Source organism: Eptatretus burgeri, chromosome 5 (assembly GCF_056783735.1).
Source record: "Eptatretus burgeri isolate ZD-2024b chromosome 5, Ebu_testis_v1, whole genome shotgun sequence".
NCBI lineage: Eukaryota > Metazoa > Chordata > Myxini > Myxiniformes > Myxinidae > Eptatretus > Eptatretus burgeri.
Window position 1 is genome coordinate 53,963,489 of NC_140965.1, and position 17,046 is coordinate 53,980,534.

At 43.1% G+C, this 17,046-nt stretch overlaps 1 protein-coding gene across 14 annotated transcripts in view; it reads left to right on the plus strand.

Moving 5' to 3' along the window:
- Positions 1-17,046, plus strand: part of LOC147026448 (focal adhesion kinase 1-like) — a 168,193-nt gene that overhangs the window by 94,115 nt on the left and 57,032 nt on the right. For 6 of the 14 annotated variants that reach the window (XM_085881878.1, XM_085881877.1, XM_085881873.1 and 3 more), the window contains 3 exons: positions 9,340-9,382; positions 9,925-10,031; positions 11,227-11,370. In XM_085881878.1, coding sequence (XP_085738004.1) covers positions 9,340-9,382; positions 9,925-10,031; positions 11,227-11,370 — 294 coding nt within the window. Of the gene's footprint in view, positions 1-9,339; positions 9,383-9,924; positions 10,032-11,203; positions 11,371-17,046 lie in introns of all 14 variants that reach the window. The other 8 variants (XR_015058348.1, XR_015058349.1, XR_015058347.1 and 5 more) reach the window with 8 other exon arrangements.

The window sequence follows — 17,046 nt, forward strand, 5'->3', positions numbered from 1 at the left end:
GCTCCTCCTCTCAGGGTGGCGCTCTGCTCTCCAAGGTGATCCATTACTCCACCCCTCGGGAGGCGTTCATAGCTCCACCCCCACCTCTTTCGTGCCAAGTCTCCTGGCGCCTCACATCTGCAAATAAAAAGCAAATAAACCAGTGGTTTACATCATGGTTTTTCACACAGTTTCCTTAATTATAATCCCTAACTAATTATTATTATTACCACCACCACCACCCCCTTTATGGTGTACAGGCAAACAAGACAATTCTTAAGCTGACCTTTCCCTACTTGCTGTTCTATGGTAATATCTACCCCTCCCTCCCACAAACGTAACCATTCATATGCACCAAATGTTTTTTGAGATCAGATCCAAGATGGCTGACTGGTGGCTATTTTTAGTTGTAAAAACCCCTATGTTGAACACGTCCTCAACCATTTCTCGATGTTGTTCACATGCATTTACTGATGTTGTTCACACTTGGCACACACATAAAGAATGATGGCTTACATATGCACGTCAATATTTTTTCGACATCAGATCCAATATGGCCGACTGGTGGCCATTTAAGTTGAAAAAAATCCCAGTATCAAACACGTCCTCAACCTTTCCTCAGTCATGCATTTTCCGATCTTGTTCAAACTTGGCACAAGCATAGTACACGCTTGCACCTAACTTTATTTTGCAATCTGATCAAAGATTGCTGACTGCTAGAATGGTGACCATTTTAGTTGGAAATAAATATGAGCTAGCCCTTTTAACTTCATTCAGCAAAATTACTAAAACAACGGGGGCTAGGACATTTTATGTTTTTTTTTTTTTTCTTTGTTTCCAATTTGTTTTGACTTATTTTGCCACCCATGCAGATTGCAATCTCAACATAAAATTAGCAATTACTTTCTTATATTCTCCGATTCGAAATGCTTCCCCTTCACACCATTCAATGTATGCAGCCACTAGAAAGAAGAGGAGTATGGCAATTGGCATTTGCGAGGACTCAATGAGTCCCAAATTGCTTGTAAAGGGGTAAGAACTCCAATTGAGGCAGTCCGTCAGCGAGCCAGATAGGACCACACCATTCCAACCTTTTAGTCCCGGCACGTACTTGTGCTAACTTCTGTGGAGAGGAGGAGATTGGTCATGTTACATTCACATGAAAGATAGAGTTAGTGGGACTAGTGAAATGGGTTTAGGAATAGTTTGTTAGAATAAGCTTCGGTGAAGCTGGCTGTTCTGCCTGTTGTCGCCTGAAGGACAACTACCACCACCGACCTGCTTCATTAATTTTTATTTTGTTTCCAACTTCTTATGATTTGGTTTATTTATTTTTATGTCTTCACTGACGAAGTTGCCAGGGGAATTATGTCTTTAGGTTCTCCATCCGTCTGTACGTACTACGTCCGTCCATACTAATTTTCTGTTTTCTCTGCAACCACTTATCCACTTGACATAAAATTTTCGCTATCGGTGCGACTATTCATGTAGAATGTTTTACTGATAATTATGACATCATAGGTCATGTGGTGTAGCAGCCATGTTGGAAAAAAGGGGGAAAAATTGGACCTCTGTATCTCCGAAACCACTCCATGGAAAAAAATTGAAACTTGGCACATGTGAAATACTCCCTATGGAAAACAAGTATGATTTTATTTTTGATGATGTCAGGTGGGTTTGTTTTGACGTTATAATTGCATACGTGGAACACTTTAGCTGATCAGTATGAAAATTTTTGAGTCATCTGGGGCTAAATTGTATGGGGAGAAAATATTGATGATGTCATCAGTCATGTGGTTCGGCAGCCATATTGGTATTAACACAAAAACCTTCAAAAATCTTCTTCTCCAAAACGGCTGAACAGATCGAGGTGAAACTTCACACATTTGACCGCCTATCCACGAGGAACAAAAGGTTCACACATATGATGTCATAGGTCACATGGTTTGGCAGCCACATTGGATTTAAGAAAATATTAAATAATGTTTTCTTTGGAACCGGTTAATCGGTCGATGTGAAACTTCACAATTGTGATCTAATGGTGATGGGAAATACATGTTTTTAATTTCAACTTGATCAGACACATGGTCTGGCAGTCATAATTATTTAATTATTTGATGTGGGGTTTTTTAATTGTATTTTTTATGAATAAGGCTCACTTGGTTGTACCTAGATGTGTTTGATGTGTTTCAGGGTAGAGGAGTGCCAGCTGAAATGCGAATCCTATCCAGGTTCCACCTGATAAGTTCATCTTTTCTTTTTGCTTGTTTGGGTCCCTTCTGATTACTCCAATGCAGGACTGTACCTACTTGGTCTTCCATTTGATCTGAATTGAATCGATTTTAATCCCATTCTAAATTCAATTGAATAATAAAAAATCATGTCATGGGTCTGGGTCAGGGTCAGGGTCAGGTGTCCGATCAAAGCGGGGTTGCATCAAAGCATGACGTCTTGGTACATGCATCAAAGCACGACATCAGTCATCACTCACATCAGTTATATATATATATATATATATATATATATATATATATATATATATATATATATATATATAATAAAAAATATATATATACTCACATCATATATACTCACAAATATAGATAATAAAAAACTCACATCAGTTATAAAGTGGCAATTCTAATTATGTCTCTTATTAATTGCATAGCACACTGGTACACAAATGCCAAACAGAATACACCATACAAAACTACACAAACAACACACCACACAACACACCACACCACACAACACACCACACAAAACAAGTCCTGGCAAGGGTCTGCAATCTCTGATTGCTCTTTTTCTTGTTACCATTATTATCTTCATTGTTTTTTTTTAATGTACCCATGATGGAACTTGGGAAGCTATACTGTATTCTATACTTGACCATCAGATACAAATGGGTGAGAGAAATTTTACTTTTCTCGTCGGAAAAGCCGTTGCCTCTACACATATTAAATGTGAATGTTAGAGATGTGAGATAATCATTTTTATAATGCTGCAATGCAACATAATATGGATGTAATGACGCAGCATAAGCACCAAAACCAGGGCCTTTAAACCCAGGCTCAGGTGTAAACAAATCTCAGGATAACACTAAACAACCCCATTACTGCTGATTGGGCAGTGCTTGACATAAATGGTTGTACAACTGTCCAGGGCAGGAAATTTTATCTGTTGGACAAGTCGAAACTTCAATAAACCGGTCTGGGGGACATGCCCATTTTATCACCAAGGTGTTTCATAAACTTGACATACCTTAACCTCTATCATAGTTGTTCTTTTTCGCATAATTCCAAAGTGATTAGGAGTGATTAAGAGGATGCTTTTAGACCCTACAATCTCCCCTCCTCTTCCTGTCGAAAATGTCAAAGAAATTTGATGGTCTCCGCCCACATGCTCACAATATTTATATGATCTTTTGGATTTATATGATCATTTGGTATAGACTAGGATTTATATCATCTTTTGGTATAGACAGGGACCCAAATGCAGGCTGACATCTACCTGACTGCTGCATAAATTTATTATGCCGCCAAAACAAAATGGTCACAAATTCATGTGACATGTGACTCATGTGACTTCTTAAGACAAGGGAAATAAACACATTTTTCAGCTGAACATCAAATAGTAACAAGAAAGATGTTGTGCAGAGCACGATACTTTTGAAATCCGAATTAAAAAAAATAGTTGCCATGGAAACAGAAATTTGATAATTTGGAAAATTTGATCAATCAAGTGTTTCACATGATGAACTATTTTGCGTGACAAATTTGGTTGATATATTTTCTAACTGTGGCCTAATAGGTGTTTTACAAGTTTTAGATGGCATTGACCTTGACTTTTGATGAATTTTAACCAAACTTTACACACATCTGAACTAATAAGGTACTTCAGTTTCATTTTGATATCTTAAACCTTTTGAGATATGTCAATAATAAAATCACAAAAGTCCCATTTTATTGTAATGGTGTAAAGGTTAGAGTGTTAAAGCATTCACCCTAAGTCTGGGAGGTTGGCGGTTCAGACCCCAGTCGAGTCGTACCAAAGACTTTTATAATGGAACGTACTGCTTCCTTGCTTGACACTCAGCACTTAAAAGGATGGATCAGGTACTTTAAAGGATAGACAGCACTTAAAAGGATTATTGTTGGGTCAGGACAGATTAGATCTGTGACTTGTTCCAGGTACCATGTAAACCTGTACTAACCTGTTTCATGGCTGGGTTGTCAGCGACTAAACCATCTCACCCACCAGGTCCCCTGGTGAGGAGGGTCTATGGACACGGACATCCAGCAGGATTAAAAATAATACCTGTCAAAAGGCGGAGATCCTTATGAGCCAAAGGCCATCCATATATTGTACCCAACTGTGTCTGCAGACATCCTCCTGCAGTTGGGTCACTTTTGTTAGGAGGTTGGTGCCAGGATTTGCACTCCGGCAACCGTAAAACGTTTCATTCTGCAAAACCCACAAATGCAAAGAAAACTGAAACCCTACTCTGTGGGAGTACCTCCTGTGCTGCTGTACTTCGCAGGGCAGCTCACTAGGTGATGGGATTGGGACAAAGCTTTTGGGACCCCCATTCCCTGGTGATAGGAGGAAAAGCATGATGTAAACTTCCTGGGTCAGAATGCAGTGATGTGTGGCAGAGTGGTACTGAGGTGTTGTCCACCAGACTGCGGTCTCCTTGGGTTAACCTGGGGCAGTCCCTTCGGGTGGGTGCTTGGAATGTCCTATCCCGAAGAGAGGATGATCACCTGTCTCTGTTGACATCTGAGCTCAAACACTTGAAAATCGGTATTGCAGCACTCTCTGGGGTTCAAAGACTGGATAGTGGCGTGATCATGGCGGGTGGTTACACCTACTATTGGTTTGGTCGCTTTAATTGTTACCATGCCCAAGTAGTTGCTGTAGCTGTGTCCATTAAGCTGACTCCAATGATAATTAAGGTAACACCAGTCAATGAGCATATTGTGAGACTAAGGATTCGTCACTCCTTGGGTGTCCTTTCCCTGGTCTCTGGATATGCTCTGAGGCGAGTGACCTCACCGTGAAGGACACATTCTATGCAGTGCTCAAGTCTGTGGTTGATCAGTGCCTCAGGAAAGACACTCTTCCCGTCTTGGAGGATTTCAATGCATCGACTGACAGTGATCGGGGTTGTTATGAGACATGTGTTGGTCCCCATGAGTCTGGAACTGTGAACCAGAATAGCACCAAGTTCCTTGACTTTGAAAGAAGTCATGGACTTAGGGTGGCTGGTTCATGGTTTCAGCACCCACGAGCTCATCGCTGGACTTTGTATTCCAATGGTGTGGAGTGGCAAAGTAGATTGATTATGTGCTCATTGCTGGTTGCTGGAGGATGATCCAGAACTGCAGGGTCAAGCAGAGTACTCAGTTCCTCAATACTGACCACAGGCTTGCTGTGGCAACACTCAAGTTGCACCTGAAATCCAGGAGAATGGTGCCATCCCAGCCTAAGCTGGATGTTGGCAAGCTCAAGGATGAGAGGGTAGCTGAGGAGTTTGTGTAAAGGCTGAGTGGGGATTTCATGGGTCTGGGTGCTTTGGGAAATCATGAAGAGTTGTGGAGTGCCTTTAAGACCACTAACCCTGATGTTGCTGGTGGATGTCTCGGAACTCACTGTTGGGTGAAGAAGAAATTTGTCTCTCAAGGGACACTGGATACCCTTGAACAGAATAGCAGGGCCAGGCTTAATGGCAGAGCTGAGATGTTCTGGGAGTTAAGGTGTAAAACTGTACGCTGAGGGCAGACAAGGAGTCCTATGTGTGAGGAATCTGTGAGGGGTTACATTACCTGTGATCAAATGATTCTCATCCTTCTTTCAGGGGAATTCATGCATTGCATTCCTCCAAGCCCCATCCCTTGCTGTACTGCATTCAAAGCGAATGTTGGTGGGCTCTTGACAGAGGAGTCCGAAGTGAAGGCCCGCTGGGCCGGTTACTTTATGCAACTGTACCAGGCTAACTCACCAGCTGTTAATTTGGATGTCAGGGGTGTTACTTTCCCAATTGTGAATCCTCTGATCAACTGTGATCCACCTTTGTTTGTGAAAACAAAGGCTGTGGTTGAACTGGTTGAAATTGGGTGAAGCTCCTGGGATCTGTGGCATCCATGCTGAACTTCTCAAGGTTGGTGGAAATGATGTACTCATGTCATTGCATGCAGTTCTGTACTCTACCTGTGTAATGTATTCCATAGACGGGGATGGAGGATTTGAAGTGGGAACAACAAGCTTAATTCGGACATGGACACAACACAGCACAGTGCAGCATTGGAACATGGGTGCGTCACATGACTGCTTCACCATTCCCCGGTGCACCTATGTATGCATGCAATATCATAAACTACTCGTACATCTCAGCCTGGAATGCAGGAATCTTCTTAACTGACTGGAAGAGGGGCCTTGTTGTCCCTCTCTGGAAAAGGAAGGGTGATCGCCAGGACTGCAACAACTACAGAGTGGTGTGCTGCTCTCAGTGCCGGGCAAGGTCTTTGCTCGAATAATTCTTAATAGGGTTCGCCACCATCTGCCTGATCACCAGTGCCCAGAGCAGTCAGGCTTTACACCAAAGAGGTCAACAATTGACCGTATCCTTGCTCTTCGGGTCTTCACTGAATGCAGACGAGAGTTTCAGCAGCGGCTGCTTGCAATTTATGTTGATCTCTGCAAAGTGTTCTATTCAGTGAATCGGGATGCCCTCTGGAGGATTCTTGGTCTTCGTGGGGTGCCACAAAAACTGATCAATCTGATGTCTGAACTATGCTCTGGTACTGAGAGTGCTGTGAGATGTGGTGATACCATTTCTGACTTATTTACAGTTGTCACTGGAGTTCAACAGGGGTATGTACTGGCCCCCACACTTTTCAGCACTTGTGTAGATTGGATTCTCGAGAGGATGTCGGGTAGAATCAGCTGTGAGGCATCGTTTGGGAATATCAAGATCTCTGACCTTGATTTTGCAGACGATGCGTTTTTTTTTGCGGAGACAATGAATATCCTTTTGGGGGCCCTCGCAGTGCTTAATGAGGAGTTGGGAGCCGCTGGGTTTATGGGTTTCCTGGGTAAAATCTAAGATCCATGCTTTCAATAACATCGTGGATGCTGCTGTCTTGTCTGTACCTGTTTGTGGTGAGGATGTTCACTTCACTTACCTTGGCAGTGATATTCATGTCTTTGCTGACTGTGAAGCAGAGTTCAGTAGATGTCTTGGTCAGGCCTGGTGAGTCATGGATTCACTGGATTATGGGATGTGGCACAGTCATTACCTATGCAGGAGGACAGAAGTCTGAGTCTTCAATTCCTTGGTGCTTCCAGTCTTTCTCGATGGATGTGCGACTTGGACTATGACCAGGGATCTCAGATGGAGACTTAATTCTTTGGTACCAGGTCTCTTTGGAGAATCCTTCCTTTCACGGGTTGGAGTTTGTGTCCAATGAGCTATTGCTGAGAGAGACTCAAATGGGATTTGTTTCCTGCACAGTCTGTTTGCATCAGCTGTGGTTGTATGAACATGTAGCTCGTTTTCCTGACATTGATCATGCTCACCAGATTCTCTCAGCGAGTGAGCCTCGTAAGTGGAGGAGGCCAATGTACCAACCACGTGCCTCGTGGCTGCAGCAGGTTGATTAGCATCTCAAGGAGATGGGGATGTGCCAGGCGTCTGTTTGAGGGATGGCCAGACGGAGGCCGCTGTAGTAATGGTGGAAAGTAAACGCAGCGACCCGCTGCTTCAGTATGCTCCCATACCTAACCTGACCTGACCTGACCTGACCTGACCATGGACAATCCCCAGCGGTTGTCATCCATGGTGAGGAGGAAATTCCTCCTGAGGAAATGCCCCACTGACTACACTGAGAAAAGCGGTGCCATTGTTTTGACATCACTGGTACCCAGAGTATCCTAGAATGTGATGGCACTTCCCCCAAGCTCAGTTGCTGTGTTAAGTGTTTGTCTCGTCAGTATATCCATGTGTGTGTGAATGGCAGCTCCATTATGAGTTTTGTGCTATATATATATATATATATATATATATATATATATATATATATATATATATATATATATATATATATATATATATATATATATATATATATATATATATATATATATATATATATATATATATATATATATATATATACATACATTGATACAAAAATGAGGTTAAATTGTTGTCCTGGAAACTTGACACATCAAAAAGGCTAAATAGATCGTTCTGGGTTTACGGGAACCAATACAGTGCTCCAATATGCAATTTTTTTTCAAATTTCGTCATTAGGTTGAAAATTGACGATTTTAGAAATTTGCCCTTGAGGCCCAAATTTTTACCCTTGACCTCTTGAGAATTTGTTTTACCAGAAGTGAAAGACTAACCTGATAAAAGCACTGTTAAAGAGTAGAATGTAGCGACAAACCGTAAATCTCAAGAACGACTCTGTGCCAAGATATCTCAAAAAGTATGTCAAGAAACGTAACCTTGCTGTCACCTTTATATTTGACCTTTTGATGTCAAAAATAATAGGTTTATAGCTTTTGACTAGCCCTACCAGTTGGTTCAGTTTCATGAAGATCGGTGTGGAAGTGTGATTTGGAGGTGGCTGAGAGAGACAGACAGACAGAGACAGACAAACATACTCAGGAAACGAATATACGAGTTGTAAAGTTACGAATTTTCGATTTAGTAAGTTATAAAACCACGATCTGGTTTCGTAAGAATTGCATCACTTATAAACAGTGTGTTTTTATTCAAACTTTTGGCTTGGAAAGAGTGTGCAGGCACTGTGTGGACTGCACATCATCAATGATCTGAACAATGTGGCTGATTTTTGTTGTCAATGTTTTTTCTTCTTTAAGTTACTTTGTGTATTCGAGTCTGCGAAACATGATACATTCAGTAAACACTGTACGTGTCGTTTATTAAATGATGATTTTTCACGCGTCGGCGGTCTGTTTGAGATCTGGTTTCAGTTGATGCGGTGGGGCTCGGTCTGAGGTTTGACGATTAAATTACATTTTAAGAATAGTTGGACAGGTGCAATAGTTGATTGGATAGGTAAAAGATAAAACCAACCTGTTCCATGGACTGACTGGGAAAAGAGTTACTGTTGAGCCCTGTGGTGGAGTGTGTGCAACTAGTAAACAAACATACTCTGGAAACAAATAAACGAGTTGCGAAGTTGGAGAAAAAAAAATGCATTTCATCCCTGCATGTTCCTCAACTCTTATTATTTGGTAACAAAGGAACGTAATTTTTTTTTTATTCCGAGTCATTTGGTCAGATATCGTACATAACATGATATGTATGGATATATTCTCTTCTTCCAGCAGGGTACAGAGCTGCAGCCTGTTTACCAGCCGGTTGTAAGAGGTACGATGTGTTTATGTACATAGATCAGCAAGGGTTTGACACAGATGGGCTCACATTAGAGCTATTTTAGCAAGGTCTTGCCATTTGGCTGGCTATGACATACATACATGCACCCTTACCCTCATGTACATTGGCTTCCTCCCACAGGAAGGATTGGTCACAGTTACCAGATCTCCTGACAGGCCTTTAAGATCCTCATATGGTATTAATTATTTGCTGGAACACATTTATAATACCAATACACTTCCCCACTGAAAGTCAAGGACATGGCTTTGCATTTGTGAGGATTTCTCAGCTTTGTCCAATTTGATCATCATGATTGTCATCATCAGAGATGATATAAATCGTCAAGGAACAAGCTCATTGCTTGATTTCAGAACGTCATGTCCCAGGGGAAACACAACGCTGTTGTTAACTCTGTTCCAGAGTAACGAATTAACAATAGTGTTGTGTGTGCAAGCATTATTAAATATCTTGCTATTTCGTTTATTATTATTATTATTATTATTTTTACAGCATAAACATAAACCTTTGCCGATCAGGTCCCTTGCTCCCTCCAAGGAAGCCCCCCCGGCTGGAGGAAGCTACCACAGGAAGCATGCTTCCAACCCCCCAACGAATGGACCTGCTTAATGGAGGAGATTCCACAGTGAGATCCATACATCCACCCCTTTCCTTTAAATCTCTTTGCATCCCCGTCATATTCAACACCCCCTCCTCTCCCTCAATCATTCATCAATCCCTCAATATTTCCATAGATTTTACCATTCATGGAATACTATATCAATATAAACAAGATGTTATCCAGTCAGGAAACTTTCATTCCACCCAAGCAAGCATCACTTAAAATGTTCTTCCGGCAATTCATGCAACATGTACAAATCGTTGTTTGGTACACATTTTCACAAACATCCGTTGAAAAAAAACAATCCACGATCAATTCTGTCGTACTTGTAAGCATTTTTAAGAATCAGTGTAGGACAAGCAATGGTTAGTTATGGAGGTGATACAAAAAAGGTAGTACACAATCAGGACAGTGTTGTCTCCAGTCGCATCCCACTCACTTATTCAACGTTGGATGTTTTTTTGGTCTTTTGGTATTACCAATGCATAGGAGGGATGGCACAAATTGAGAAAAAATCATTTTGACAAAGATGAGACGGGAATGGGTTATGGAGGAGCCGAAATGAAAGAAAATACTACAAGGGAGGAAGGGAGAGGGAAAGAAGATGATAATAAGAAGTTCCTTTTCAAGGAACTGAAATGCAGGAAGAGGCCAGTAAGCCTCTCAAAGCCTGTGCTAGTATTACCAAGTTATGGTTGTTTCTCCATGCTCTATCCTTTTAAATGCTGAGCGTCAAGCAAAGGAAGCAGGACATACCATTTTTAAAGTCTTTGGCATGAATCGGCCGGGGTTCGAACCACCTACTTCCCATACTTGGAGCAGATGTTCTAACCATGATGTCACCGAGTCTGCTTTAAGAAAATAAAAAGTTGGGAGGAAATAAAAGTTCGGGAAGGAAGTGAGATGATGATGCACACTGGTGTTGAAGGGGACACTGAGGCCTCACAAGTTATGCCATTTCTCATCTTTCCACTACTTTATCATTATCTACATTTTATTTTGCTTTCTGGTGTGGTAGAAACTGCACAATGCTTAAATAAGGCCAGGCGAGCAAAGCAAAATAATACTTTTTTTTTCATGAGCCAAATAATGCCCTTTTAGTTTGTCAATAATTCTTGACGGTGCTTATCGTAGAGAACTTTTCTAAATTGATACCACATGCACATTCGGAGCTCAGATGGAGTGTGTCCCAACAGGCCTTGTGTGGGCGTCCTCACAGGAAACCAGGGCCCTGGCCATGTCGGAGGCGGACAGGGGTAACGACAAAGTGTACCGCAGTGTGACAGGGCTCGTCAAAGCTGTACTTGAACTTTCAGCCAAGATTCAACCAGCTGCTCCTGAGCAATATGTGCCCATGGTGAAGGTGAGTTGGTATACACACTGAAATTGCTTGTTTTATGTCCATTCTCTATTATCTTCTGGTGTGGATGTTGGTGTGTGAAAGTGTTTGTGTGTGACTGTCTGTGTGTTGCTGTTTGTGTGTGGCTCTGTCTGTATGCATACATATACGTACGTGTGTGCACATGTCTGTGCACATGCTTGTGTGTGTGTGTGTGTGTGTGTGTGTGTGTGTGTGTGTGTGTGTGTGTGTGTGTGTGTGTGTGCGTGCGTGCGTGCGTGCGTGCGTGCGTGCGTGCGTGCGTGCGTGCGTGCGTGTGCGTGCGTGCGCGCGCGTGCACACATCAATATATGTACAAATTAATGATTGTATAATTCAATAAATGTGTGTGAATCCACTAAAGTATAGATTTCATTTATCACCTGCAATTGACTGGAGAAATTCATTCATCTCTCACCTCATCAATTTTACCAAGCTGTGTCTGGGATTTATATGATTATGCAAATTGCCCCACTATTGCAAAAGGAAGCGTGACACCATTTACCACCCAAACTCAGTAGTTAATAGCAAAACGCATTACCACGTTACACAAATGCAGGCAGCTCCAACGCTGTGCATTCGTTTGCCTGGTAGTTGGTATTGTTAACGATGCTTTAGAATCACCATGCAATGTCAAAGTTTTAAGACCCACCCACATGCAACGCCTCAAATGTATAAGCCTCGATTGCATGTCTCACCTGCAATTGGCAGAAGCAATCTCTCGTTTCTCATGTAATCAATGACCTCCCGCTATCACCAGAGTTGTATGATGACAACAAAATTTGCCAAGCTTCTGCCATTGCAGGTAATAAAGTCAGTGTAACTTCAATGCAATTTGGTTATTCTGCACTGTCGTTCTTGATGCAACTCTCAGGTAAACCAGTCTGGCAGTGTAGTTGTTGCACAGCTTTGGAGTCTTCTGCATTTGTACCACAAGTTGATGCTTTATGTGATTGAACTACTCGGGTTGGCTGTGAAGTGATATGAAGCTTGTTTGTAAGCAGCTCATTTTGTATAGTCGGGCAATTCTCATTTTATATTTACGAGTACGTGCCCGTACGTGCGTGGCCGTACGTGCAAAAAAAATAATAATAAAAAAAACTTTCAAACCGCGAGCCAGAAAAAACAACCACACAGGCCGTTCCTTTGCTCTCGCATGCCCGTACGTGCGTGGCCGTATGTGCATGCCCGTATATGCAAACCCCTCCCCCCCAAAAAAAAACTTTCGAACAACTACACAGGCCATTCCTTCGCTCTCGTAAACGACTGGATTGGGGCATTGTGTTGATCTATAAATGCGCATAAGAAGTCGAGAAATTATTAGTAGTACGGGCCTGTAGGGGCGGGCCCGTAGTTGCGTGCCAGTATGTGCAGCCCTCTCTCACCCCCTCTCTCTCGCTTCCCCTCTCTCGCCCCCCCTCTCTCGCCCCCTCTCTCACCCCCTCTCCCCCCTCTCTTGCCCCCCTCTCTCCGCCCTAGTCTCACCCTTCTTCTCTCCCGTCCCCCTCTCTCGCAGATATTGGTCGACAGATAAATGGCCGTAACTTGCAAACTGCTTGTCTGATTTATATCAAACCTCGAAAAGGCACATCCGCGGGTCCCCAGCAATATTCCTGGCAAGTTTCAAACAGATCGGACCGTCAATCGTGCAAAAAACAAATATATAAATAAACATTAATTGTGACGTCATTCGTGACGTTATAGCACCGTGTCTTGTCATTGGTCGACAGATAAATGGCCGTAACTTGGGAACCACTTGTCCGATTAATATCAAACCTCGAAAAGGCACATCTGCGGGTCCTCAGCAATATTCCTGGCAAGTTTAAATCAGATCGGACTGTCAATCGTGCAAAAAAAAAAGAATAATAAGAAAGAAAGAAATAAATAAACATTAATTGTGACATCATTCGTGACGTCATAGCACCGTGTCTTGTCATTGGTCGACAGATAAATGGCCGTAACTTGGGAACCGCTTGTCCGATTAATATCAAACCTCGAAAAGGCACATCCGCGGGTCCTCAGCAATATTCCTGGCAAGTTTAAATCAGATCGGACTGTCAATCGTGCAAAAAAAAAAAAGAATAATAAGAAATAAATAAATAATCATTAATTGTGACATCATTCGTGATGTCATAGCACCGTGTCTTGTCATTGGTCGACAGATAAATGGCCGTAACTTGGGAACCGCTTGTCCGATTAATATCAAACCTCGAAAAGGCACATCCGCGGGTCCCCAGCAATATTCCTGGCAAGCTTCAATCAGATCGGACCGTCAATCGTGCAAAAAAAAGAATAATAAGAAAGAAATAAATAAACATTAATTGTGATGTCATTCGTGATGTCATAGCACCGTGTCTTGTCATTGGTCGACAGATAAATGACCGTAACTTGGGAACCGCTCGTCCGATTGACATCAAACCTCGGAAAGGCACATCTGCGGAGCCCCGGCAATATTCCTGGGAAGTTTCAATCTGATCGGACCGGCAGTCGCAGAAAAACAAACAGACAGACAGACAAACAGACAGACAGACACACACACATTGCTGGAATTATATATACGAGTACGTGCCCGTAAAAAATAAATAAATAAATAAAAATTTAACAAATAAATATTCAAACCGCGAGCAACAAACAACAACCACACAGGCCGTTTCTTCGCTCTCACGTGCCCGTAGTGCGTGGCACGGAAGTTCGCATATCACAGTCATGATGATTCGCAATTTAGGTTTTAATGGCCAATTATTCAATTAGCGCCAACGTATTTTGTCTTTTCGCAATGTCGTCGCAAGGAAAAACAAAAAGAGAAGAGAAGAGAGAAAAAAGAAAAATACTTCCTGGTTCGGAACATACCAGCACTCTGATGTTACTGAAATTTATGCACCGTCTAATATGAAAACGATCATAACTTGCAGCATTGTGTTTATCTATAAATGTGCATAAGAAATCGAGAAATTATTAGAATACACGAAGTCATCACTCTCCGGAAGTCCGTACGTTGTAACCTGTAATGGGGAACGCGGTTGAGCTTCCCTTCCCCATCGGCCACGCCCACGCAACAACGTGTCTTGTCATTGGTTTGGTAAATAAATGGCCATAACTTGGGAACCACTTGTCCGATTAATATCAAACCTTGAAAAGGCACATCCTCAGGTCCCCAGCAATATACCTGGCAAGTTTCAATTAGATCGGACCGGCGGTTGTCGAGAAACAGCGGCCACACACACACACACACACACACACACACACACACACACACACACACACACACACACACACACACACACACACACACACACACACACACACACACACACACACACACACACACACACACACACACACACACACACACACACACACACACACACACACACACACACACACACTGCTGGAATTATAGATAGATACATTAAGTCATCACTATCTGGAAGTGGTGCGTGCCCGTATGGAATGTTCACATGCATTCCACGAATTATCGCTTGCATTGAAGTAACAACTGCTGTGATACTTACACACAGAGTTAATTAAAATCCAAATTAAAATCAAGTTTACCTCCCTGTCTTTGCTTGCCATGACATTCGCTGCCATTGACCATTGCCACTCCTACGCCATGGTAACTAAGGCACCGATCCCCATCGTAACCGGCACGGCAAGTGACGTCATCGTGGGCCAGCTGCGCACCGACCTACGCAGCAACGTGTCCTTTCATTGGTTGGTAAATAAATGGCCATAACTTGGAAAGTACTTGTCCGATTAATATCAAACCTTGAAAAGTCACATCCACAGGGCCCCAGCAATATATCTGGCAAGTTTCAATTAGATCAGACCAGTGGTTGTTGAGAAACATCGGTCACAGACAGTCACCCACACAGACAGTCACCCACACAGACAGTCACCCACACAGACAGTCACCCACACAGACAGTCACCCACACAGACAGTCACCCACACAGACAGTCACCCACACAGACAGTCACCCACACAGACAGTCACCCACACAGACAGTCACCCACACAGACAGTCCCCCACACAGACAGTCACCCACACAGACAGTCACCCACACAGACAGTCACCCACACAGACAGTCACCCACACAGACAGTCACCCACACAGACAGTCACCCACACAGACAGTCACCCACACAGACAGTCACCCACACAGACAGTCACCCACACAGACAGTCACCCACACAGACAGTCACCCACACAGACAGTCACCCACACAGACAGTCACCCACACAGACAGTCACCCACACAGACAGTCACCCACACAGACAGTCACCCACACAGACAGTCACCCACACAGACAGTCACCCACACAGACAGTCACCCACACAGACAGTCACCCACACAGACAGTCACCCACACAGACAGTCACCCACACAGACAGTCACCCACACAGACAGTCACCCACACAGACAGTCACCCACACAGACAGTCACCCACACAGACAGTCACCCACACAGACAGTCACCCACACAGACAGTCACCCACACAGACAGTCACCCACACAGACAGTCACCCACACAGACAGTCACCCACACAGACAGTCACCCACACAGACAGTCACCCACACAGACAGTCACCCACACAGACAGTCACCCACACAGACAGTCACCCACACAGACAGTCACCCACACAGACAGTCACCCACACAGTCAGACACCCACACAGACAGTCACCCACACAGACAGTCACCCACACAGACAGTCACCCACACAGACAGTCACCCACACAGACACTCGCCCACACAGACAGTCACCCACACAGACAGTCTCCCACACAGACAGTCACCCACACAGACAGTCACCCACACAGACAGTCACCCACACACAGTCAACCACGCAGTCACCCACACAGTCACCCACAGTCCCACACACAGTCAACCACGCAGTCACCCACAGTCACCCACACAGACAGTCACCCACACAGACAGTCACCCACACAGACAGTCACCCACACAGACAGTCACCCACACAGACAGTCACCCACACATAAACACACACACACACTGCTGGAATTATAGATAGATAACATACACCCAAAATGGAGTCCTCAATGCACTAGCCCCTTCCAGGTCCGGGTATGGTCTCAATGCAATGTATTCAGCCTGAGACCATTGGAACATTCTCGACTTGTTTAGGCAAGCTCACCTGCTGGAGGGGCACCATTTGTGAACACATGCTACTGGATACTTACTATCATCACTGAGGAGATCCATACCCCAGTACTTTATCAGTGAAAGGACTTGTGTTTGATTTTAAGATTGGTGGCTGTGTAATGTGTAATGTGGAATTAATGTGAAAATTGGCTTATGTCTAATGCCTAAAAACAACTAGAACGACAGTCACAAGGGCGCAAAGTCTTGCCTCGCATGATCATTCTGAACAAAAATACCATTGTTAACTGAACACAAAACTATTATGCCCAAATATTATTATAAATATAAATATTATTATAATATTATACTAATGTTATAGCCAAGGCACCCATATCATCCTTCCACCCGATGTCACATACATTGCCATTATCTACAGATTTGTTGAATAGTGATTGATTATTAGGATATTTAACAACCACTTTTGTGCACGTTAAGGGTAAGTTGCGTAAATGAAGGTGAATATGAATTTTTTTTCAAACTATATTCCTCATTGCTCATCAAT